Source organism: Thamnophis sirtalis, unplaced genomic scaffold (assembly GCF_051295495.1).
Source record: "Thamnophis sirtalis isolate CommonGarterSnake01/CBP01778 unplaced genomic scaffold, rThaSir2_p1.2 scaffold_2, whole genome shotgun sequence".
NCBI lineage: Eukaryota > Metazoa > Chordata > Lepidosauria > Squamata > Natricidae > Thamnophis > Thamnophis sirtalis.
In genome coordinates this window covers 164440502-164465752 of record NW_028261382.1, presented here as the reverse complement: position 1 = coordinate 164465752, position 25251 = coordinate 164440502, and the positions used below count along the sequence as shown (strand labels likewise).

At 34.9% G+C, this 25251-nt stretch overlaps 1 protein-coding gene across 1 annotated transcript in view; it reads right to left on the bottom strand.

Moving 5' to 3' along the window:
• Positions 1 to 1403: 1403 nt before the first annotated feature.
• The window catches only part of CTDP1 (CTD phosphatase 1), a 41313-nt gene continuing 17465 nt past the window's right edge, over positions 1404 to 25251 (bottom strand). Inside the window, exons 6-13 of the mRNA XM_014069301.2 lie at positions 20476 to 20566; positions 19230 to 19396; positions 16512 to 17585; positions 14107 to 14248; positions 12360 to 12584; positions 11332 to 11491; positions 9802 to 9974; positions 1404 to 2370 (exon numbers count right to left, since the gene is read on the bottom strand). Coding sequence (XP_013924776.2) covers positions 2229 to 2370; positions 9802 to 9974; positions 11332 to 11491; positions 12360 to 12584; positions 14107 to 14248; positions 16512 to 17585; positions 19230 to 19396; positions 20476 to 20566 — 2174 coding nt within the window. The 3' untranslated portion in view covers positions 1404 to 2228. The remainder of the gene's footprint in view (positions 2371 to 9801; positions 9975 to 11331; positions 11492 to 12359; positions 12585 to 14106; positions 14249 to 16511; positions 17586 to 19229; positions 19397 to 20475; positions 20567 to 25251) is intronic.

The following is a 25251-nucleotide window of genomic DNA, read 5'->3' as shown; positions in this document are numbered from 1 at the left end:
ATGGCAATGTAATTAATCCACACAAGACTTTCAAATCAGTTTCTTCATTCAAACTTTTGCCTTGGCATTGATAAAAATATTAGTGTGGAACACTGATTAATCATATGCCAAACATACTTTTTTTCTTTCCTTTGGAGTAAAATTGACTTCCCTCTCTAATTCTGCATATTGCTTAAGCTTTTTTTTTAAAATTTGCATAGCATATAGAAATGTGCAGAAAAGACGGTAATATGCATGAGTGAATAAGAGAGGAGCAGGACACTTGTGGCTTTAAATATTTTTTGAACCAGTGTATCCATAAGATTGGGAATGCCCTGGACAAGAAGTGCAAAAATACTGCCTCCACACCAGTATTGCCTTTTCTGAGCTTGAAAGCCATAGCTGTTCTTATTTAAAATAATGAAAAGGTAAAAATGTAGTACCAGCAATATCTGATTAGCAACAAATAGAAAATATACAACAATGGCAAAACTAACAGCATATATGTAAAAAAAAAAAAAATTAAGCAAATTTAAGCAAGTAAGGTTTCCATAGATGTTACATGTTATGTGGCAAAGCAAATACAAACATTTAAAACTGGGGGCTGGACTAGAAGACCTCAAAAGTCCTTCCAACTCTATTATTCTGTTATTCTTTTATTCCTAGTGAATAGTGTCATTTATCGGTTCATAAAGAAACTTTTAGGACACTGTAGGCAGTAATTATAACATTGGTGCTGACATCCCACTTTTTAACTACAACTAAAGGAAGAAATTTTAGCTCATTTAAAATCAAGATCAATTTTACTACTAAGCAGCATGCGTAGTTGCCTTGCCAACAAAATGCATTTGCTTTATAGAGATTAGCACATTTTATATCAATCTATTCAACCAGAAAGATACTTTAAAAAGAGCTTTTTACTAATACATAGTAAGTAACTATATTGTGTTTGATCTTTCTTTCCTTTCTCTTGGACAGAACATCAACAAAGTGTATGGCATTATTTAAGGAGATATAACAGACAGGTTCAACTGAAATTTATCTGGAGATGCAAGATTGTGGATTGCAGACAAATATTCCACTTAGGTAAAATACTTGTTTGAAAGCACAATTAAATTATAAATTAATTCCTAATCTTATCATTCATTTATTATTGTTTTAGTTTTATTAAAAAAAACCTCTCAACAAGTGCTTTTTGAAAAGTAATGACTCAAAATAAAGCATTTATTCAAACACATTAAGAACTCTATGTCTGAACTAATATAGCTAAGCTAATACAATAGATTAGATAGCAAGCATGAAACAAATTCTACCATACATGTTTTGATTTCTTTCAAAATAAAGTTAAGAATTCATTATATCTAATCTTGGAAAAGATACATCTTAGAAAATTAACATTTCAATTCATGACTTGAAACCACAGCTTATAAAATGTCTTTTATTATATGAAAAGAATCTGTTTTGTAGATCAAATATGAAATAGAATGTACAAAAAACTTTACATCTCTTCTTTGAAAGAAATAAAATACTATCTAGAATTAGCTTGCAGCCATTCCCTTCAAATACAGCAGAAAATAAAAGATCTTTTAAATGGCAGTACAGTAATACACAGAATAGTCCGTATTTAAACTGCAATTATAGAGGTTAAAATTTAAATGGAATCTTAAAGAATACAACTAATCCATAAAGTAACAAAACATGAAAGTCAATTATTACATTTCTTTTAGAAGCAAGCGGTGGGTACATGAAGTGCAGAATTCATAAAGCTTGCATAAAGCCTTCTCAGTTTCTATACAAATATAAAATGTTCCTTTTTAAAAAAAAAAAACCTTTTTTATTCCATAACATTTCACAATGAAGGAAATCATCTCATCTATCCGTTTAGCTCAATCATGCAATACATTCCTCAGATCTTTCCTTCTGAAGCTTGGTTCCCAAAGCCATTATGACAATTTAAAAAAAAATCAGTTCAAAATTTTGCACCATTGTATAAGGAGGTTTTACAGAACTTATGTCTTTGGCATATCACACTGACTCCCTCTTTAATACTTTTCCTTGTAAAAAAAGTATACATTCTTTTAGTAAGTATCTTAAAAACATCTATTTCAGACCTTGCAAAATAATGCATTACACCTCCTATGCGATTTGCAAAATATACACCTTTTTTGGAGGTGATGGGAAATACCCGCTCATTCAAATCTTGAGTGGTTGAAAAAAGCTCAAATAAGCTCACTTCCGCATACATTCAGTTACATAAAATCATTCAGTTCGGCTTCCAATGCTGCCGCCATTTCATCTGCCTCTGAGCTGCTACCCTCCTCGTCTTCATTGCTCGATCCTTTACTTGATTCACTGGCAACATCGTCGTCAGCTAGCTTTCGCTTGTGACCCCTGCAGGTATGGATACAGACAATAATTGTGATTAAAACCCAACTATTATCTATAAGAATTTTGATCAACTAAGCCAAGTCCAGTGCTATTAGAGATTCTGTGTTACTACAGCAATAGGCCTCTGAATGCTGAATATAAGACCTTCCCCTGAAATCCCAAACAAAAGTAGGTAAAATGAATATGTCCAATATAGGTTTCTGCCTGCCTTGCTTAGGAAGATTAAAGTACCTAGAAATAAATATAAATATATTTTATTTATCATATATAGGAACTGCTTATCTACATCATAGAATGACTGTATGAGCAAGTATCTGTATTTATTTAATTTGTTCAGCATTTTGCTGATAATTTGGCAGGATTCTGTGAGGGACTAAGAGCCAAAGAAAGGGAAAAAAAGTTCAGCTGAATGCAGCCAATTTTTTTATGACAAGAGGTTTGCCTAACAGGGTTCTGAGAATTAAAAACAGACAAGCAAATAAACAAACCACTTCCGTGGCATGAAAATTCTTGTTACAGACCATTTATGCTCATTTTAAAATCAGAATTCCTTGTTTTACATATATAAAAGCTTTTTATGCTTTATAACATCAAACACTTGATTTCAATATTACATAGTACTGATTCTGATGAAATTGTCTCCAAAACATGAATTATATTTTAAGACAAGGTCAACAGTGTGGTTACAATGTGTAAGAAAGTAAAAATGCACTAAGATTTCCTGAATACTTGGATCCCTGTTTTGGAACACTCATCTCCCTCCCCGTTTCCCCAAGATTCACCTTAAAATATTTTAATAAGACAAACAATAGCTTGGGTAAGGACAGTAATTTTAGATGGCTCGGGTGTGTATACCAGACAAAAACCCTCACTAATCTTCTCCTCAAAGAGAACATTTCGAATTTGACATATTGTCACCATATTTCTGCTAAAAATCCACGGTCACAATATCAGAGGCACTATGCTACTCTTAAGTTTGTTTTTCCATTAGGTTTTTCAACAAAAATACCTGATCAAATCATATCTATATGAATATGTAATCTGCATCAAGACACATACATTCTATTTCTATGAATTTGCGAATAGGCATATGTAGATTAGTGATTAACAAGTTGGGCTTGAAAGCAGAGGTTCAAGTCCCCAGTCAACAACCAACATATATTTGAAACCAGGGCCTAATTCCACAAAGATTTTACTGCTGTGGGGATAAAACAATTCCCATGTATTTCACCTGGAACTCTAAAAAGGTTGGATATGAATGCAACAATAAAAAGTGAGGTTATGTATCCTAATTGTATTTACTGATTTAGATTTAGATGTGTTTTATTTATGTCCTTTAGATTTTGTATAGTTTTTCTCTTTTTAAGATTGTAAACCACCCAGGATCATCCGGGGTGGCCAATAAATTTTACAAATAAATAAATGTGAAACAGTATTTTTACAGGAAGTCCTCATTTACTGATCACAATTGGAACTTGCAGCTCTATTTGGATTACAATTACAATTCAATTACATTGAATTATAATGAATTAAAGCATCGATGAAGAAGGGATTACAAGAGGGACATATAAGGAATACACATCAAAAGGAATGTAGTGGTGCTTATTCTCCTGTAATCCTTCCTCTCCAATCTCTCCTCTCTGCAAGGACGGGAAAAAAAACAGGTCAGGCACAGAACAGTGAATGCTGATTGTAATGGTGATCACATGATTGTGGGACACTGAAAACATCAGTGTATCTTATTTTTTCAGCACTGTCATAACTTTGAACAGTAAGTGAACCCTTGTACTTTTTTGATTCAATTTAATATTTATTTAAATATTAATATTGATAAATAGGAATATAATAAACATGATGCACCATTTACATTCTGTAGTCCATTGTGTGATTTGAATGAAAAAAATTGAATTTTGTGTGTAGAAAAATTAAGTATAAACTTAATTTTAATTAAGTACAAACATCTACATTTTTCACCACTCCCAATACTCCAACTTAGAATCTGGTACACCAGATCAGGTGCAAATGTTTGCTTCATTAGAAAGGCTGTAGGACAGGGGTGTCAAACTCGTGTCGTCACGGCAGTAAAAGGGGGAAAAGTACCGGGACTTCCCCCCTTTTGCTAAACCAGGTGGGGGCAGAGCCAGCACATGACGCACCTGGTTTGCAGGCCGCGAGTTTGACACCCCCTGCTTTAGGAGGAACCTGTCTGATTGAAACCTTGAACGTTTAATTTGATTTACTCTTGTTGTGTAAGTGTCTGATACCACATTCTTAGATCAAAAGAGCTCTGACGCTTTAAGAAAAAAGGTTAGAGATGCCTGTGATTTTGGAAAGGGGTTTAAAAAGACTGGACATCAATCATTCCACTATCCAGAAGATCATGAGTCTACCATTAGAAAAAAGCTGCGTAAAATAGATCTACATGGCAAATGTGCCAGCGGGGATCCTTGGCTGCCTGGAAAAGTTACCCTTCAAACCAGAGCAAGATTAAAGTTTGCACAAAAACATCTAGCCAAAGAATTTCTGGAAATATTGCTCTGTACTGATGAAGCATTATTGGGCCATAGTACCAGAAATTCTGTTTGGCGAAAACCAAAGACAGCATTTCACTAGGACAAACTATACTATGTGTAAAGCGCACAGGTGAAAATGTTATGGTTTGGGTCTGCTTTGCTGCATCAGGACCTGGGTCTTCGTCAACACAAAATCTGTAATAAATTCCTGATACCTCAAGATGCTTCAGGATGACACCAATAGTCATGAGATTCAGAGTCAACCACAAGTGGACCTTATACATAACAATGAGGTTGTTTCTGCCAAAGGGGCAATACCAGGTGAAACAAGGGTGAACTTCAATTTTCCAGAGAAGGAAATGGCATAGTTTAGTTAAGTAAATGATTAGTTTTTATTGAATTACATCATCTTTACATCATCCAAGGTGGCGCAGTGGTTAAATGCAGCACTGCAGGCTACTGCTAGATCAGCAGGTCAGCGGTTCAAATCTCACCGGCTCAGGGTTGACTCAGCCTTCCATCCTTCCGAGGTGGGTAAAATGAGGACCCAGATTGTTGGGGGCAATATGCTGACTCTCTGTAAACCGCTTAGAGAGGCCTGAAAGGCCTATGAAGCGGTATATAAGTCTACTGCTATATTGCTATATTGCTATTGCTATCTTCATATGAATCAGCTTTTTATTGAATTGCATCTTTATATTAATATACTATTTGAATGAAGATAACATTGATTTGCTGATGTTTAAAAAAAGGGAAAAAAACTTTGCATAGGGTGTACTTTTTCACACGTCTATATTCCTTTTTTTTTTTTAAAGAAAGAATAAATTCAGTGTAAAACTCCATCTCAGTTTTAGTCACAGCAAAGAAAAGCAGAGGATGGCGGAGCCATGGGAATAGTATACCTTGCTCATATATAACGTTGATAGTAAAAATAACTTGACATGACTATTAAAGGAAGTCCTCCCATATATTTGCTCCAGTCATAATCCAAAGTGCTTGATAAAATGACTTTTAGATATCTTTTAAGCTAGCAGTTCCAAAAATCCTTGAATATAGCCAGATTTTTAATTACAGATTTTTAAATAATAGCCTCTTTGAAATATACCTTTTGGAAATTATTTCCAAACTTCACTTATCCATCTCCCCTGATTTAAATTTGATTTTTAATTACTATGAAGTAACTGTTACTCTAAATATAAATTTAAAAAATGATTCTGATCTGGTTTCCTAAATAGAAATAAGAGCTCTAGCACTGCTGACTTCTGAGAATATTTTATTTAAGGTTTTTCTGCAAGCTCCTCATAATAGCACATTTTCTGTCAACATCCCAGGATTATCTTAATACATGCCTACTGGCATCTTCTATCACTTTATAGTTTCTGGAAATATAATTAATCCAAATCACATCTGTGCCAATTAGATAATACACTGGAGTGAAATACAACCTGGCAATTGATTGAAAATTCTTTCTTTGAATACACTTCAGATAATTTGCATTGTGCTTTTCATATAATGCAAGCAACTCCTGAAAAAAAAATCTTCATCTATCTTTATGAAACCCCTAGAATTGGTTTTACTGAAATATTCTCTGAAAGAGAATATCAAATTAGTTTTGTATTGGCAAATTTGTATCTACTCCTACTGGGCTTTGCCTGGTATTATCTCATGATAATTCATTGATTTCTCTAGTTCTAAACAAGCTGTCATGTTTGCCTCTGATGAATAGAATTTGATACCTCTTCAAGGTCAGGTTTTGCAAGAAATAGTGGCAACTTAGCCAAATTATCATGGAAGAGCTGGTGGTGACCACTTTTTCGAAAGAAGACACAGCTGGGAATAATGAACTGCTGGAATCTATTTCTTTATTGATACAAAACTGGAGGTGATTGGGATTGCTGGATGAAAACCTAATGAATGCTTGAACAAACTACTTCATCCAGTTAATAGGTGACAGGTAAGCACCCAATACAGAATTCCTGCCAATATGGAAATGACATCCATAAACATTGTAAAATGATGTATTATTGGTATGTATCACCAGAATAATTGTCTAGAATGCATGAAGGCACTTCAAATTTATGTTGCAGCATAAGGACATTTTATCATGCTTTACATGGATATGTAAACAAGCAAAAAAAATGGGATTAACATACCTACACTGATTCAGAGGATTTTAAAGATTAATACACAATTGAGAGACTTTTCTTTTGCAATTGATGGAGATACAGTTTGGGAAAAATCATGAATTTTGTTATTTTATGTAACTGCAGTGAGATTATCATATTGTACTAACAAAATAAGATTTGGTGCTAATCACAATGAAGGAATATTTGGTGAAATGATGTTAAATTGCTGAGATGCCTAAATTGACTCCTTTGTTTATTGCTGATTGGAAACCCCTTATGGACTTTTCGCATGAAACAGAAAAAATGTATTTATGAAAGTTATGTTATCTTAAGATAGTTATGTTATAATCAAAGAATAAGAGTTAAATTTATATTTGTACTTATAATTGCTGTAAAGCAGATCAGAAGCCACTTTGTATTTTTTCTTTCTTTTCTGTTTTCCTTTTTCTTCCTTTATTGCTTTTAGCTTTTTTCCTCTTTGATTTCTTTCTTTTTCTTTTCTTACTTTATATTAGTAGGTATTAGTTTTATCTTTCTGTTTCAATTTTTTAAAATCAAAATTATCAAAAAATAGAAGAAAGGAGTTGGGAAGCATCAACTCCTTTCTTAGGAATAACATGATTAAACAGAAGTGCACACTAAAATTCAATGTTATCCATCAGTTATCAGCAATACTTTGAAAAGAAATGTACTAGTATATTTATAGATCTGGGATGAGACAGAATAAGAGAAATAGTCATCATCATATATAACTTTTTTTTTACTTTTATCAATCATGTTGCTTTGGTAATATAATATGTAGTATGTGTAACTTGATGGATTCGTAAAATCTTCAGTCTATATAATAAATTTAGAAGCATAGCACCAGAATTTTGACCACTAAGGGCTTATACTGTTACTGAGTAACATTAACTTATATGGCTCTGTCTAAGCTTAGGCCCTTCTCTGGAGACTAACAGCCCTCTTTCCCCTCCCCAATTAACAAGTATTTGATTCTATGATTTCTATAAAAATGTCTGTAATAATGAGGTTTTCATTTAATCTTTTGACAATATGTATACATGTTATATAATTATAGGATTTATTATATTGTAGAACAGCAATTTAAGAGTACTTTTTATTAGCGATAACATGTTTCAGACTCTGAAGCCTGATGCTCAGTAAATTAAATCAGTATCATTTACAAGCTAGTGTTCCATCACTTTCTTAGATCTATCAAAACTTTCAAGCAATAGAAAGAAAAGTGAACTGATAACAAATTTGATGAAGTTAATAAATTGTTCCGCTGGAAAACATGTATGTTCTCAGTTGTAGCACTTGCTCTCCAGGACAGCATCTCTGCCCAGGTTCTATACAACTTATTCCCTAATGTCCTTTGGAAAGTCAGTAAAATTCTGGCTGTTCTCTCAGGCCTGGGGGAAGAATGGTGGTTGAACCCCTGCAAGATACCTTATTGAATCATCTGGAATTGGGAAGCCTCTAAATGATATCAAGTAAAATAAAATAAATAAAAATAGATACATCCAGTAGTAGGTTCAAGGAAAGCTCATTGATACAGAAGAGAGAAGATAACCCTATGTGTCTTCCTTTTTCACCCATTTCTTTGACAAAGCTCTTTTTAATGCATTACTTGCTGCCAGCAGATAGTACTTAAGGAACTGTTCCTCAATCGTGTAGTATGGAAAATTTACATTTTTATGAGGCAATGTTCTGTTTTTATCAGACTTCAATCTCTCATTATGCACACCAATGTGTAGCCATGCTAAGAATACTAATCCTTTTGCAGTGGTGAAGACACTTTTGCAATCTAATGATTTTATTTACATTCCCAGAAAGAGACCCCTGATGGAAAACACACTGATGATTGGACTAAACACAATTCACTGGAGAATAAAACAATACTTATAATGAAGCTAAATCTTAAATATTTTGGAAACATAATGTTAGGAAACAGGTCTTTGGAGAAAATGCTAACCAATCAAGAGCATGGTTAGTGATGTCCATCAGGTGGTGAAGAATCAGAAAACATTAATTATTAAATTAGAATAGTAAAGTGTATCATGAAAGTATGTTTAGTCTTAACATTAATTTAATGAAACAAGTTTGGTTGGTTAACCCCCGATTGTTTTATAGGGTATTTTGTAATAAACATTTAAAGGAGTACAGGATTTCAAGAAGAATGGGAAAGCAGACCAATATTTTAGGAATTCCCTAATAACCTGCTCATATTTCAGATAGCTTACCTTTCAAAAATATATTAAGAAGGATATATAGGTAGTCCTCAGCCTATGACCACAATTGGGATAAGAATTAGCTTTGCTAAGTGAGGCAGTTATTAAGTGAGTCATGTCCAATTTTATGATTATTTTTTTTTGCTTCAATTGTTAGGTGATTCACAATGGATGTTAAGCAAATCTGGCTTCTCCCATTGACTTTCCTTTTCAGAAGCCCGCTAGGAAAATTGCAAATGGTGGTCATTTGACACAAGGAAGATACATTCCAGTTGTCAAATGCCTGAATTCTGATTTTTTTATCATGGGGATGCTGTGACGCCTGTAATTGTGAGGACCAGTTGCAAGTCACTTTTTTCTGTACCACTGTAACGCTGAACCATCACTAAACGAATAGTTATATGTCGATGACTACGTGTTTTTTCATATACACATTCCATATACACAGGCAAACAAATACTGATGGCTTTAATGAACTACTGGCAACCATTTAGCTTGTTGCTTTCTGTGTTTAAAATGCAGAAACTGATGCTGAAGGATTTATTTAAGAATGTTAATAAATACCTGGGTATACTGCCTGTCAAACTTCTTTCACTTGATGATGTTGATATTGGTCTTTCTTCCACTTTTATATTTAGAGTCTCTTTTGTAGTACTATGTGGTTCTTGCTTTTCTTCTTCTGTTTTCTTTTTTTCACTGTCACTGTCATCACTACCTTCTCCTAAAATATCATCAACCTGTGGAGCAATATTAGTTGGGAGTGAAAAAAAATTAGAAAAAAAATGAGAATACTAATTTAAATAACACATTTTAAATGATTTCTTTTCAATTTCGCTATTCAAAATGTGACATTTGCATGTTTGATTTAAAACGTATTTATTATTTTTAACTCCACTCTCCTCTAAACAAGGTGGCATAATGTAAAGCTTAAATTAATGCAAATATTAGCAATTAATTGATAATTTCAATGCAAAGCAGTACATGATTTTTTTTTCATTTAAAGCTTTAATTAAATAAAACGTATAAAAACGCTTCTATGACAGAGGTAGGCAAAGGAAAAATAGTCATGGTCTTGTTTATGTGTGATTTTTCAATAAGTAATAATTGAAGAGAACATCTTAAAAATCTCACATGGGACAAAGATTGTTAGCATGGGACAGAAAAGAACAATGTGTATTTGGAAACTAAAGAAAGAATCATATCCACTTTTTCTACATCACTTGATGAAGTTTGAGATATGAAACTAAGAAAATTCTAAAAGAAAAACTTCTGTACTGTATCCTAAAGGCTCTGGAATCAGAAAGATGGATTTTATATTTCCAAAAATGGGGAATGAATCATTCGGATTAGTACAAGATATAGTATAAAACATCTCGGCATTTGCATCACTACCATCTATATGTTATTTTCACATTTCACTTCACAGAGAGTTTGCTTCCATTTTTCTTTTTAATTTATAACTTTTTCTATACGGCTTATTATTTATACCTTATTGAAAAGTTCTGGAGAATCCATAAACTTGACATTATTCTGTGGCCTTGACTTTACCTAAAACTACTCTAATATAAATTTTAGAATATCACAAGGTATCTTGATGTAAGATTGATCTACTGAGGCTAAAATTTGTATTTAGATATTACAACTGGTGTTCCACGTATTTGATGCAGAGCTGCTTATAATATGTATTTTTTAATTTAAATAATAGTTTGATATTCATGAGCTCTCATTTAGAAAAAATAGCAATTGCTATATGTCTTTTACACCCTCATTTACAATGGAAAAGACACTTTCTAAATTTCAAAATTCAAAATATCCATTGTTTGGAATAATTTCTGCTAAGAAGACAACCAAAAAATGTTGCAATTCATTCAAGTGGATAAACATAATAAATATATATTATTATTGATGTTGTTATTGTTATTACTACTATTAAATAAATGGAAACAAAAGTTATCTTTGAGCTTAACTGTCATTTCCTCATCATGGGACATGTTAATAAAAGGAATTCCAAGATAATTGTACCTAGCCAAAATTTTGGCCTGTTTACACATTATAAATATTTTTTAATCTTAATGAACAGATATTTTAGCTTACCTCTTTATCCATACTTTCTAAATCCTCCTTGCACATAGTATAGAGTGGCATAGTCTCAGACATACTTGGCTGGCGCTTCCTTCTGGATGGGCCAGGCTCCTCATTTTCACTTGCTGGAATCTCTTCTTCGTCAAAAAGCTGTTGATGTGGTTGAACAGCTCTGAAAATTCAGACCTCCTTATTAAATGTGTTATGACTGGAACTGAACAAAATGCCAATTTTGGCATGATATAAACAACCATTTCAAGATTTGTACAATGGAAAAATATATTAATCGTGTTGCTCAATTTGGAATTCCCTGTCATAGTTCAAAGAATTCTAAAGGAAGCATCAGTTAGAATGCCCTCCCACCTCCTCTCTTGCCAGTGTCAAGGTAAAAGTATAGGAATCTCTCCACCACTGAAAGAACTTATAAAAACAAAAAGAGAATTCAGAACAAAGGACTTCAAAGTATGTGTCTATTTTAAAAGTGCTTTGCATACTTATAATTTTATTTGGACAGATACTGATTCATATTCTATCAGGTAATATTATCAAAATAGAAACCGTTTAAAAGTGTGAGGTTCTGCTACTAAAATTAAAAATATAAAACAAGTCAGTTTAGCAAAGTACATCAAAGTTTTTAATTAACTGTTGCCATAGCTCTCATACCTTTAAAATAACATCTATTATGTCACAAATACCCATCAGACTGCAAAATATAACAATGCTCAACTGTACTTCTCCACAAGTTTTATAATTTCCTTTCTGACAATTACAGGAAAGAGTAAGAAATTATATTATCCTATGTAACAGATTCACAGTCATAATTGCATACTTTAAACTGAAAACAAGATGTACAGAAATTAGAAATTTTAATTATTTATAAAGGTATTGCAAATACCTTATTAAGTATTAAAAATGGACATGGCACTGATTTCAGTTTTCTAATAAAGTGCTTCTTGAAAGAATAAAATATACAAATATATGAATTATTTCTTTCCATGTTAAATGTAATAAAAAAAGAGGAAAATCATATATTTATGTACCTGAATAAAGAATGCTCCCCATGGACTGGTAAAGTGAGAGGAGGAGCTGGTGCTTGAATATACGGAGACTGGTTGGAATTCTGAGATCCTTTCCTAATTAGTTTTCCAGTATTGGGATCATAAAGTCGAACTTCAGGCCCAGGCTGACACTTTGGATGAATGGGAGTTGGATGAAAAAGAGCAGTCTGGAAAGGGATATCTGGAAACATGGCAGGACTGTTTTCTCTGTTAAATATTTAAAACACTGTTAGCAATTAGCTTTTCCTGTTTCTTTCCTTGAAAATGATATATAAAGTATAAACAAAAAATCATCGGCATTTTAATAAAATAATTGATTTTGAGAGTATAAGTATGTATAAGAACCAATGTGAAAGCGCTATAAAAACAAAAAGGATAATTATTTCACTTTCATCTCAAGTTTTTAAAACACCAACTGTGAAAACATACTTATATAATGTATGGTTAATTTCAGAAAAGACATTGAATTGAACAAATAAGTTATTCGAAACAAGGAAAGACAAAAAGTATACAAAAAAAGAAACTCAGCTAATATTTACTACTTCTTTAACTGCCATATTATAAACTGTATAGGCTGACTACATCCATAACCGATACAGAAATTTGCATATAAAATGTTCTCATTTTGTACAAAGTTTTCTGTATTTGTAGAACACAATCGTTTCTATAAGAGTTCAATATTATTTATTGAATTTTAATCAGAATGCATCAAACAAAATCTATTGTAGATTTTAGCTCAACTGTAGTTGTAAATTGAGGACTATTTGTAACCATCCTAGAGAGCTTTGCCTGAGATTCCATTAAAGTAAGTTTCCATTAAAAATAATCCATTCCCAGAAACTGCATAAGTCCTTTGACTCCCATTGTCTTAATTTCCCAACCATTCTCTCACTTGAAGGGAGCTTCCTTCTAAGGCTGAGGAACATATGTCAACTCAGTAAGGTCTATTCTTCAAGTCCAACTGATCTTGCAATAAATGACTTTTAGAATATCCACATTCCCAACATTGCCTCTTCTTATAACAACTTGTTCTTTGTTGGCTTGTGTACGGGTAACATAAGAGGAATAAAAGAACAGAGTCTTGCAGCATCCTATAATGGAGGACTTCAGATTCTTTTCCATACCAATAGAAGCTATTTCTGGAAGGGGCATTACTGCAAAACAATATCCCCACTCCAAACTTCCAGAGGCATTACAGAAGGATACCATGAAAGATGCTATCAAAGGCTCAGAGCAAATATGTCCAGAAGGGTTACACTCCTTTCCTGGCCTACCATACTCATCTACCTAACTAAGATAATTTCACTTACCTTGAATCCAGACTGAAATGGATCACTATCATCTGTTTCCTCTAAGAACCCCCCATATATTTAAGTCAAGATTCTGTTAATGTAGCCTTCAATAAAGTAGTTTTAGTTTATCTGGTCATGTTTCCTGTTTGGGAGAGTTAACATCAATCTTGCAAATCTGAAAATATAAACTTTCCACTGCCACTTTTAACTGCTTGATCCATTTGGACTAGTCTTTTCTAGGTTTTTTGAATTTCTACTGGAGACTGCTGCCCCTCTTGTCTGATTGTTTCCTTTCCTCAATGTCATTCTCACACTCCCTTACAAGCTTTAAAGATTTTTCTCCAATATCTTTATTTCTGAAGGCAGGACATTAATTTTTAAACGCAAGCAAGTTGCACATAACCAGAATCTCCATATAATCAATTATTACTTTTTACCTTTGTGTTTTGAAATAATCCTCCTTCAAAGGAAACAATTGTTCCTCTACTTTGTCCCATCGTTCCAAGCAGCACCATAACCAATCTGGATTTACAATTTGAAGATCTTTACAGTTCTGAGCTTGTCGGACTTTTTCTGTGCCTATTTAAACAACCAAATGTGAGTGTTTGGGAAATAAAATGTTTGTGATAAGTCAATTCTAGCTTGGGTATGTATTTTATACATACCCAAGTCCCACTAAATTTAGTAGAGTTAAGGCAATGTATATAAACATTACTGATTTCAAGTCAGTTTCAATGTTTGTAACTTTCTGAGATTCATCCTATAACCTGCTTCAATAAGAATTTGTTGTACTTCAGTTATGATGGCAGAATTGGTTTTCAGAGATGTATTATATTTTATGAAAATCAAAGTTTAATTTTAATTTAACTCAGTGCAAAAGAAGTACATACCGTATTTTTTGGAGAATAAGACGCACCTTTTTTCCTCAAAAGAGGCTGAAAATCTAGGTGCGTCCTATACACCGAATACAGCATTTTTTGCCTCCCGAAGCCCCGCCCCTTCACCAAAATGGCTGTGCATAGCCTTATGGAGGCTTTCAGAGAGTTCCTGGGGGCTGGGGAGGGCAAAAATGAGTGAAAAATCCCCCCCCCAGCCTCCAGCAGCGCTCTATAAGCCTCCATAAAGCTATGCATGCAATTTTTTGACAAAAAACAGGCCCGTTTTTGCAAAAAAAAAATGGGCCATTTTTTGCTTGTTTTTGCCCCCCAAGGAGCACTCTGCAAGCCCCCCCAAGGCTATTCATGCCTTTTTTTGGGGAAAAATAAACACGGGCCCGTTTTCATTAAAAAGGGCTGTTTTGGGAAGGTTTGCAGAGTGCAAAAACTTTTTCCCCCCTTTCCAAAAACTCTTTGATTGATGAAAATTACATTGATCAAGTGCTGTGCCAGCAGAAACACCTACACATCTGCTGTATTTCTTTATTTCTTTCTCTATCCCTCTCCCTACCTACACACACACACACTCTCTCCCTACCTACCTACTGTATTTCTCTTTCCCTTTATCTACCTACCTATCTACTCTCTCCCTACCTACTGAATTTCTCTCTATCCCTTTATCTACCTACCTACCTAACCTACTCTCTCTATCCCTATCTACTGTATTCCTCTCTATTTCTATCCATCCCTCTACCTACCAACCTATCTACTCTCTCCCTACCTATCTACTGTATTTCTCTTTCTATTTCTCTCTATCCCTTTCCCTACCTACCGATACTCTCACTCTATTTCTCTCTATCCCTTTATCTACCTATCTACCTAACTACTCTCTCCCTACCTACTGTATTTTTCTCTCTATCCCTTTATCTACCTACCTACCTACCTAACCTACTCTCTCTATCCCTATCTACTGTATTCCTATTTCTATCCATCCCTCTACCTACCAACCTACCTACTCTCTCCCTACCTATCTACTGTATTTCTCTTTCTATTTCTCTCTCTATCCCTTTACCTACCTACCTACCTACCGATACTCTTTTATTTCTCTCTATCCCTTTATCTACCTATCTACCTAACTACTCTCTCCCTATCTACTATATTTCTCTCTCTATTACTCTCTCTATCCCTCCACCTACCTACCTACACACTCTATTTCTCTCTATCCCTTTATTACCTATCTACCTAACTACTCTTTCTCTCTACCTACCTACTATATTTCTCTCTCTTTCCCTCTCTATTCCTCCACCTATCTACCTACACACACACACTCTCTATCCCTTTATCTACCTATCTACCTAACTACTCTCTCTCTCTACCTACCTATTATATTTCTCTCTCTCTCTCCCTCTCTATCCCTCTACCTACCTACCGACACACTATCTCTATTTCTCTCTCTCTCCCTACCTACCTACCTACCTACCTATGCTCTCTCCCTATCTACTGTATTTCTCTCTATCTCTATTCCTCCCTATCCCTCTACCTACCTACCTACACACACTTATCTACCTACCTACCTACCTACCCTCTACTTACCTATCCACTGTATTTCTAGCTCTATTTCTCCCTCTATCCCTCTACCTATCTACCTACCGACACACACACACACTATTTCTCTCTCTCTATCCCGTTAACTACCTACCTACCTAACTACTCTCTCTCTTTCCCTACCTACTTACTGTATTTCTCTCTTTCTCTCTCTATCCCTCTATCTACCTACCTACTTTTTTTTTAATTTGCCTCTTCAAAACCTTGGTGCGTCTTATACTCCGGTGCGTCTTATAAACTGAAAATTACGGTAGTTCTATAATTTTACTGAAGGATCTAATTAGTACAACAAAGGAAAAGCATTACAGCTACACAGGGGAGACTCTTTCTTCAAATTCAAAGTAATTTTATTTTCTATTTACCTGCTCTGGCTGCAATAAGGTGGGTTGGCTTATTGGGGTCATCTTCATTCAATGCAAGACTTTTTGTAATCTTAGCTCCAAGTGCAATAGCATGATAATGCTCCCGTGTTTTTTCAATAGGAAAATTTGTAGGGTACAATCCACTAAATAATATGGTAACATCTGACAATACTTTTTGTTTCAGTTCTGGCACTATTTTTCGTATATCTGGAAGTTCATCAGCTTCTTTTCTGACATATTTATCATACTTGGAATAATAATCTGTATGCACTCTGACAAGAATCTCTTCGAGATATATTAAATGGTCATCATGATCTGTGTCATCATCTTCCTCTTCCTCCATACTTTGATCTAAAGATTCTCCCACAGTTATACCAGATTGTTCACTATTTTGAGACTCTGTTTCAGCTTCCTTCTTGTCTACACAACCATTTCCTAGACTATAAAGGCTATCTTGTTCAATTTCCTCATGCGTTTCCAAATCCAAAGCTTTGGGATGGGTATTGACAGTAAGTGAAGATGCAGAGTCTCCAGAATGGTTCAACTGTCCATCATTTTCTACATTTGTATCATTTTCCAGCAGATGTACACCCTTTTCTTCCTGCACAGAATGCTTTGATTTTTTCCAGCTTCTTTTCCCTTCATTTTCACTATCTGAGGCAGAAGAGGATAAAGACTTTTTAGCTTCCAGGCCACTATCACTTTCACTATCACTAGACAACTCAAAGTCCAAGTAATTGGATGTTTTGTCTTGAATCTGCTGTTTGCCTGTAACTGTCCTGTTTTCATGATCTGAAGGTACACAAGATTCCTTGGCACTCATCTGATTATTTGTATTAGGAACATTTGTTATCTGATCAGAGTCACACAAAGAGTCTGTTGTTCCTTTATCGTTAGAATTCAAATCCCATGGTGAATTCTCACTGCTGACAGAATTATTGCCATTTACTTCTTTCGTAGATTTCTTAATGCCGTTGCTCTGTTCTTCCACATTTTCAGTGTTCTTTATTTCTTCAGAATCTTTTATTACTGCTGCTGGATCAGATGCATCCAGTGATTTTGAGGAATGATTTGCTAAATTAAAAATGCAATATGAATTAAATTCAAATTCAGCTTACACAGGTATAGAAAAACCAAAGAATATAAATTATCCAATTAAATACATCTTTATTTAAGGCAAAAGCATGGGCCTGCATGATTTCTGTAATAATCACATAAGGAATACAAAAAACAATCCCATGGAAATTAGTTAATGACATTCCCCCTTCCCTGCCCCTATCCATGGGAAGGGAAGGAAGCTGAGCCAATTATATTTTTATGTTGCACAGGGATTTAATTGGTTCAGGGTTAAAAACAATAATCTACTTTAAATACTTTTGGCTGCACAAAATAGTGAAAAGCACATTATTTCATCTTCAGCTACAAGATTATATCTCTATTTAAAATTCATACAATTAGAATGTATTATCTCCCTGAGTACAAGAGATCAAGAAGATTATTCCATTTATATCATTTTCTTAACTGAAGTATACCAGCTGGATAGTGTGAATTCTATTAGAATATAACACCAAAATTGGGATGTGCTTCAGCATAGTGACACAGTTGATTGAAAAAAATATATAATTGTATACTTCTGTTTCTACATATTTAGATGTCCATTTTCATAAATGTCACCTATAGCCTGGACTAACTCTCTTTTGCCTTACTTTTCATAAAAGATAAGCAGTAGAGAGAACACTCTGGGCATGTAATTCAAAGCAGGGAGAACACTACATCCTTATTTTTCAGCCATCATGTAAAAAGCGCTTATGAATATACAACAGCACAAGTGGGGACATACATAAGAAGTATGCAACTGGCTCTATCTGCTGTTATTTACCATTCTGCTTTAATTAAGTTCAATTTTTAATAAGGCATATTTAGTTCTACTGTAACTGGCTGGGTTCAAACACTGCATTGTGTTCATTGGGCTTTTATGTGGCTAAGCACAACATAAATCCAACCATTGTGGTTTAAAAATCACAGTTTATATCTTACTGTAATCTACTGTCAATTAATTATTAATAAATTATAGTTCAACACAATGTATGAGCTACTCAGAGAAGCACTTATGGTGGTTATTAATTTCTTTTTAAGTTGAGGTGCCTAATTTGAACCTGTTTGAGCTAGATTAATTGGCTGGTTACAGATTAGATGGTAGACAAGTTATTATGTATTTTTACAACAACTTTCTTTCTCTCCTTTCTCTTCTTGAAAGTAATAGGACAAAAGAATCCAGGCTGAAACCATACCACAGAAAAATACCATTTCTTTCTTACTATATAAATTTATTTTTTGTTCAAAATCTATCCTAATATTGTTGAAAAAGCACCAGTATAATTAAAATATTGATGCAGATTTTTCCTTACAAGAAGGCAACTTTAAAAACAGTTGATAAGTGTAAGTAAGTTGCCTTATTAGCATTTGATGACTTCCCATGCAATAAAAACCATCTTTATATATCCATAACTAGCAATCTTGTAATCATTTTTAGAAGTGATTATAAATATCTGCTAAATGTTTAATAGAAAAAATTGATTCTGTTGGTTTTCCAACGCTGTCTTAGATTAGATAATAGTTTGCTTAAACAAAGATGATGGCAATTGACTTTGTATGATGCAAATATTGACAATTAGAACATAGTGTACTGCCATTATGCATATTAGAGAGTTACAGTACCTTTCTTTCTAATTTGAGCTTCCCTTGAGCCAGGTGGTGCATTAATATCACCTATACCCTGAAAATATACGTATTTCTTCACAGTGATCAAATTAGGGGCAAATTTCCAAACATCTTCTCTGTCATCAATAATGCAAACCATGGAATCTCCACAAGGAAATAAGTTCCTACAACCAGAGAACAAAATTAATTTATTTTGGTTATATACTTTTAAGTAACTCTAAAATAATTACTAATAGGGTATGACAAGTTGACAGAAACATACAAGCAAGCATTTATTTTTTTTAGGTTCATCTGACATTCAGTTCTACCACCAACTGCTCAAGTATGATCCTCTGTTGGCTAAGGCAACCAGTAACTGGGTACAGAAGAAATTCATCTCAGATGTAGATAAAAACAGATATGATTTTGCTTAGTGGATACTTTAGCTTAATTACTGAGGAAGGGGCAGCAAGAGAAAAAATCAGAATTAACAAAAAACAAAGTAAATGAAATACAGTCGAGAAAAAGCAATGGCAAGATCCTGATAGTCTAAATAAAATGCACAGATGTTAGTAAGATGGAACATACATCCATTATAATTTTTGTTATGCACTACTAATTTTTAATAAATGAGTTACAAAAATCAAAACATAACAAACAAAACCAGAATTATTCTCATGATATATGTGGATGACCGGCGGAGCCCAAGGGGGGGGGGCTCTGGTGCATCATCAATATGGAGTCCCTTCAGGTCACAAGAAATCTAAGTCTTTCAATTCCACTGACTCTTATCTACCTCCAGTTAGTATTGACTGTTAATAGTTCAGATTTTTGTAGAGAGCTAGCATGGAATAAACTTATATTCATTTGAACAGGCTTGGTCCTGGATTTCTTGTGCCTAACAATATATTTAGCATAATAAATTATTAAAATACAATAAAAAATCCAAATTGAAATAGCAATGTTTTAAACATTCATGTAAACTTGTACTCATTTTTTGTTTCCAAAGTATAACTTAGAAAGAAATACACAAAAAAAGCTTAGGGCAAATGATTTTTCTAACATATACAGACACGAACATAGCATTCAATTTAGCTAATACAAATCTTTCTTTTCAGTCAAAGTTGACAGAAATACTTGTGCATGTAAGTGAAATATAAGCTGAGAATACAAGAAATACTTGTAATATTTAATTGATTTTTATCTGCTATTTCCACCAATATACTTTGCATATTTATTCCATAGGTTTACTCACAATACATACCTAAGGTTGCCAGTTTTTGAATATGGATCAATACATTCATCCCTTGACAATATTCGATGGGAAAAAAGCTTCTTTTCAGAGTCCAAAAATGCTTTTAAAGGGAAAAAAAGCCTGAAATTAATTTTTCCAGTATTAATACATTTTCTGTAGGGATTTTGTATATTATGTGTTTGTCTTCTAGATTACTACAAATTACACACACATACATTTTCATCTGGGTTCTCCTATATAAATAAAATGTATTATTAAATTCAAAAATATGTTTATCTACTAATAATACTGCAAATTAAATCAGCATCACTAATTCAAGAATTGGTATATAATTTATAATACATTAGAACATGCTGGAAGAAATAATATTAAGCAAAATATTTTGAAGCTTGACTATTATTTTATATGTTCTTAGTTGAAATTTAAACCAGAATGTCTGGTTTTTAGCATTATATCATTTTGTTAATATTAACAAGATACTCCATCTTGATCACTCATATATTTTCATTGCAAGTCTCAGGATTGAACAATGTCTCTCATTTATCAACAGCATATCTCAGTGTTGATAAATGTTTTGGTGCTTTTAGGAAAAGCACTAAATATGTGCTGTAATGCTTAAGCAAAGTGGGCAAGATAAGGAAAAAGTTTCAATAGAAATTTCTTGCAGTTGCAGGTTTAAGTTATACTTCTAATACTTGTGTATAAATACCACATAGCTGTCCTTGTAATACTATTGTTTTTTTTAAAATCATACTTGTGTTGTCTAGTTTGTGGTGTACAAAAATCAGTTTTATCAAAGCTTTATCAGAATTTCCGATCTGGGAAAAATCATCTTATGCATCTCTTGGTTTTGCCATTTGCCTAGTGGTCTAAAATATTTAGCACCTGATAAATTATATATCAGATAGGCAATGCCCAGCTTGGCTGGTTATATAATACTTATACTCTAGAGATTATCAATACAAACTTGCTTTTTTAAAGCAGGTATTTTTTTAAAATACTTTAAAGTTTTGACCATAATTGTGTAAATTCCATGTTCAAACATGACTGGTGATTCAGGAAGTAATGCACTTAGAGCAATCTAGTATCTATTGGCAATTACATAGCATTTTCTAGAAGTTAAAAGACTTTTAGGAAAACACCTCCAGATATCACTGGTCATTTATTAAAGCTGATACATGTAGGTCAAAACAACTGCATCTTAAAGTAATAACTTAAAACCCACAAAAGCAAGAAAATGTGAGAGTTAAGGATAGAAATTCAACCTTAACTCACCCGCGTTTGCTTAAGAATTTCAGCAAATTCATGTAGAATCATCCCTGTTGTGAGACCCCTGCCGTACCTAGGCATAACGAATTGAAAAGATTAGCTAAAGAGAATAATCACCAGATAAACTTTAGAAAATGCATAGAGTTACTGAGATGAAACAAGCCACTTGACTTGGAAAACAAAAGGACATACATATATTAAAATAAAATACATTTCAATAAATAAAACTGGGACATAGGATAATTCTATATCTGTACCAACATAAGAAACAAATTCTGACTAGATTAACAGCCTACATTTAGCCAAAACTTTCTCATATACATACATACATACATACATACATACATACATACATACACACACACACACACACACACACACACACAGGCTTTCTCACAACTATTACCTCCTGCAGACAAGGAAAGACTTACTGAAACAGCAATATAAATAGAAATTTCATTTCCCAATGTCATCTTTTTTGGAACTTAATTATAATTTCTTAGTCTGTGTGAATTAAGTATTTAAGTACATTTAAAGCAAAGGAACAACATGACACTCAAACAATGTACTCTTATATAATTTGATATGAAACCACATACTCAAAAGGGCAGACAGATTAGTCGTGCCTTCCTTTATGAAGAATTATAAATTCAAAAACAGTCAGAAAATTGTTTCCTTGCATTTTTATAAAAATGCATCTAAATGATGGCAGGATTAAAGTCCTAAATAATCTAATGCCTTGCTATCTCATAAAGGATAATGTGTGTTTCTGTGTGTATGTATGTATGTGTATGTGTGTTTGTGTGTGTGTGTGTGCCTGCATGTATTCAGATATTTAGTCTCAATCTGCAATTTATAGAATATAATTATTTTAACAACTAGAGCAGTCATATACCCTTTAACGGGAAGTTGTCAATAGTCTTCAGTGGAATAGGTAGTGTCACCAAATATTTTTCAAAAATAGCTCATGTAGATTGAAATCCATGTAGTATGTATTCTAGGCATGTGTCATAACAATCATGTTTAGTGTCTCCAGAAAATGAACATATTTGGTGAGCAAATATGTTGTTGGTCTCCCTGGATCTTCATGTTTGTGGATAAACAAACATGAAGTGTTAGCTGCCCTGAGTTGTTTATAAAGAAACAATAAAGGTAGGATATATATTAAATAAATAGATATAATCCAACTCAGCACAAGTTGAATGTCTATTATTAATCTGCATGTTGACTTATCTGAAACAGTCCTATGTGATTTGGATCAAGCCCTAACTTGTTCATCCTCATCCAATCTACTATTATAGGGTCTTATTTATAAAATTCTTGGATTTTGATAGAAAAGAGAGTAAAAGCTATACATTGGCATAATAGTGCCACTCAATTATAGGTGTTATGCGGGTGCACCCCGATTCACCCGCATAACACCTATCCTCCGCGAGCTGCGCTGGCTACCTGTTGATCTCCGGATGCGCTTCAAGGTGCTATTAATCACCCATAAAGCCCTACATGGCAGTGGATCTGGATACTTGAGAGACCGCCTTCTGCCAATTACATCCCTACGACCGATAAGATCTCATAGATTAGGCCTCCTCCGTATTCCATCGGCCAGCCAGTGTCGGCTGGCAACTACAAGGAGGAGGGCCTTCTCAGCAGTAGCCCCGACCCTTTGGAACGAGCTCCCCGTGGAGATTCGTACCCTCTCCACCGTCCAGGCCTTCCGCATAGCCTTGAAGAACTGGCTCGCCCGTCAGGCCTGGGGATAGGATAGTTACCCCGCCCGAATGATGAGTGTTTGTTGCTTGCTATTTTATTACATGTTTTGTCCTAATGTCTGTATTCCCCTTTCCCAGTTTTTGTGTGAGCCGCCCTGAGTCCCCTCAGGGAAAAGGGCGGCCTACAAATTCTAATAAAATTCTAAAAAAATTCTAAAATTCTAAATTCCCAAACTCTGGACAACTTCTCCCATAGTTTAATGTATATTATATGTAAATACTATGCATGGAAAAATAAAACTGTGGAGAGTTCAGACCAACATCCACTATATTGAAAACATAATGAATGTATAAATGGATAAATGAAAGAATACTTGAAACAGCCTAGTCATAAAAATCAAAATCCCTGTAAAAATGTCTCTTTCCATGCTCAAGTCACCAATAAAACCAGAAAATTATCAAGCTCCTTCCCTGATCATACATCAAGCAAAACAATATACTCTTCATTCTGCAACAATGTACAACATGAAAATGAAATGCATATGGATAACCTAAGCAGCGGTTCTCAACCTGTGGGTCGCGACCCCTTTGGGGGTCGAACAACCTTTTCACAGGGGTCGCTAAGACCGTTAGAATTCTAAACTTTAGACTCCCCCTCGCATTCCTCGAAATCCCCCATGGATGGGCTCATCGCCAGCTGCGCAGAGCGTCGCCATGGCTCCATGCCATGGAAAACATAGGCGCGCGCGCACACTCCATACAATTACAGCCTCGGAAACTTTGTAATGGCGGGAACTTGTTCTGACTCGCCTGGGCTTCTGCAGAAGCTTCCCTCCAAAGCTCTCCAAAGCCCTCCCAGAGTATTGCCAGGTTCTTTTTAAGAGTGAGTGATTAAGTGAGTGGAACAGACAGACCAGGGGTGGGTTGCTCCCTCTTCTCTGGTTTGAATGTGGGTGAGCGGGCAGTTTAGTGGCCTGCCTTCTTTGCTAGTTCGGGCGGGTGGAGAATGGAGGCATGCAATAGACGGGGGTGAAGGTGCTCCCCTTCGCCCTTGGTGGCAGGGATGCTTTATCACAAGCCTCCTTTCTTTCTCTGCCTGCCTGAATGAGCGAAGGTGGTGCTGGCCCCAAACCACCCGCTCGGCTGCATTCAAACCAGCCCGCCCCCTCCTGTCTTTCGGCATGGGCTCTCTGGAGGGAGGGATTCTTTCCAAAGACTGGCTTCTTTCCTTCCCTCCTGCAGCTGGAAAACAGACATTTTCCCAGCGGCGGCAGAAACACAATCCCGGGTAGTCAGTTCTGACTCTCCCTTCCCCAAGCATGTCCCGTTGCTGCTGGTGCTGCTTTTGCTGAATCCGGCACGACAGCGATGGCAAGAGTCCCGATAGGGGGTGAGAAATCCATGCAGAGGGAGGAAAACACATGCATTCTCCATCCCTTCCATCGGAAATGAGGCAACTGTCAAGAGAGAAGAGGGGAGTGTACACCACGTGGCCTTGTGCAGCAGCCGAAGAACAGGAGGTGAGGTGACCAGTGTGTGTGTCTGTGTATGTGAGAGAGAGAGAGAGAGAGAGGGAGGGAGGGAGAGACAGACAGACAGAGGAAGGGAGGGGAGAGACAGGGACACATACAGAGACAGAGATTGGGGAGGGAGAAGAGAGACAGAGAGAGAATTACAGAGAGACAGAGAGAGGAAGGGAGGGGAGAGACAGAGACACACAGAGAGACAGAGGGGGGAAGGGGGAGAGAGAGAGATACAGAGAGAATTACAGAGAGAGGCAGAGAGGAAGGGAGGGGAGAGACAGAGA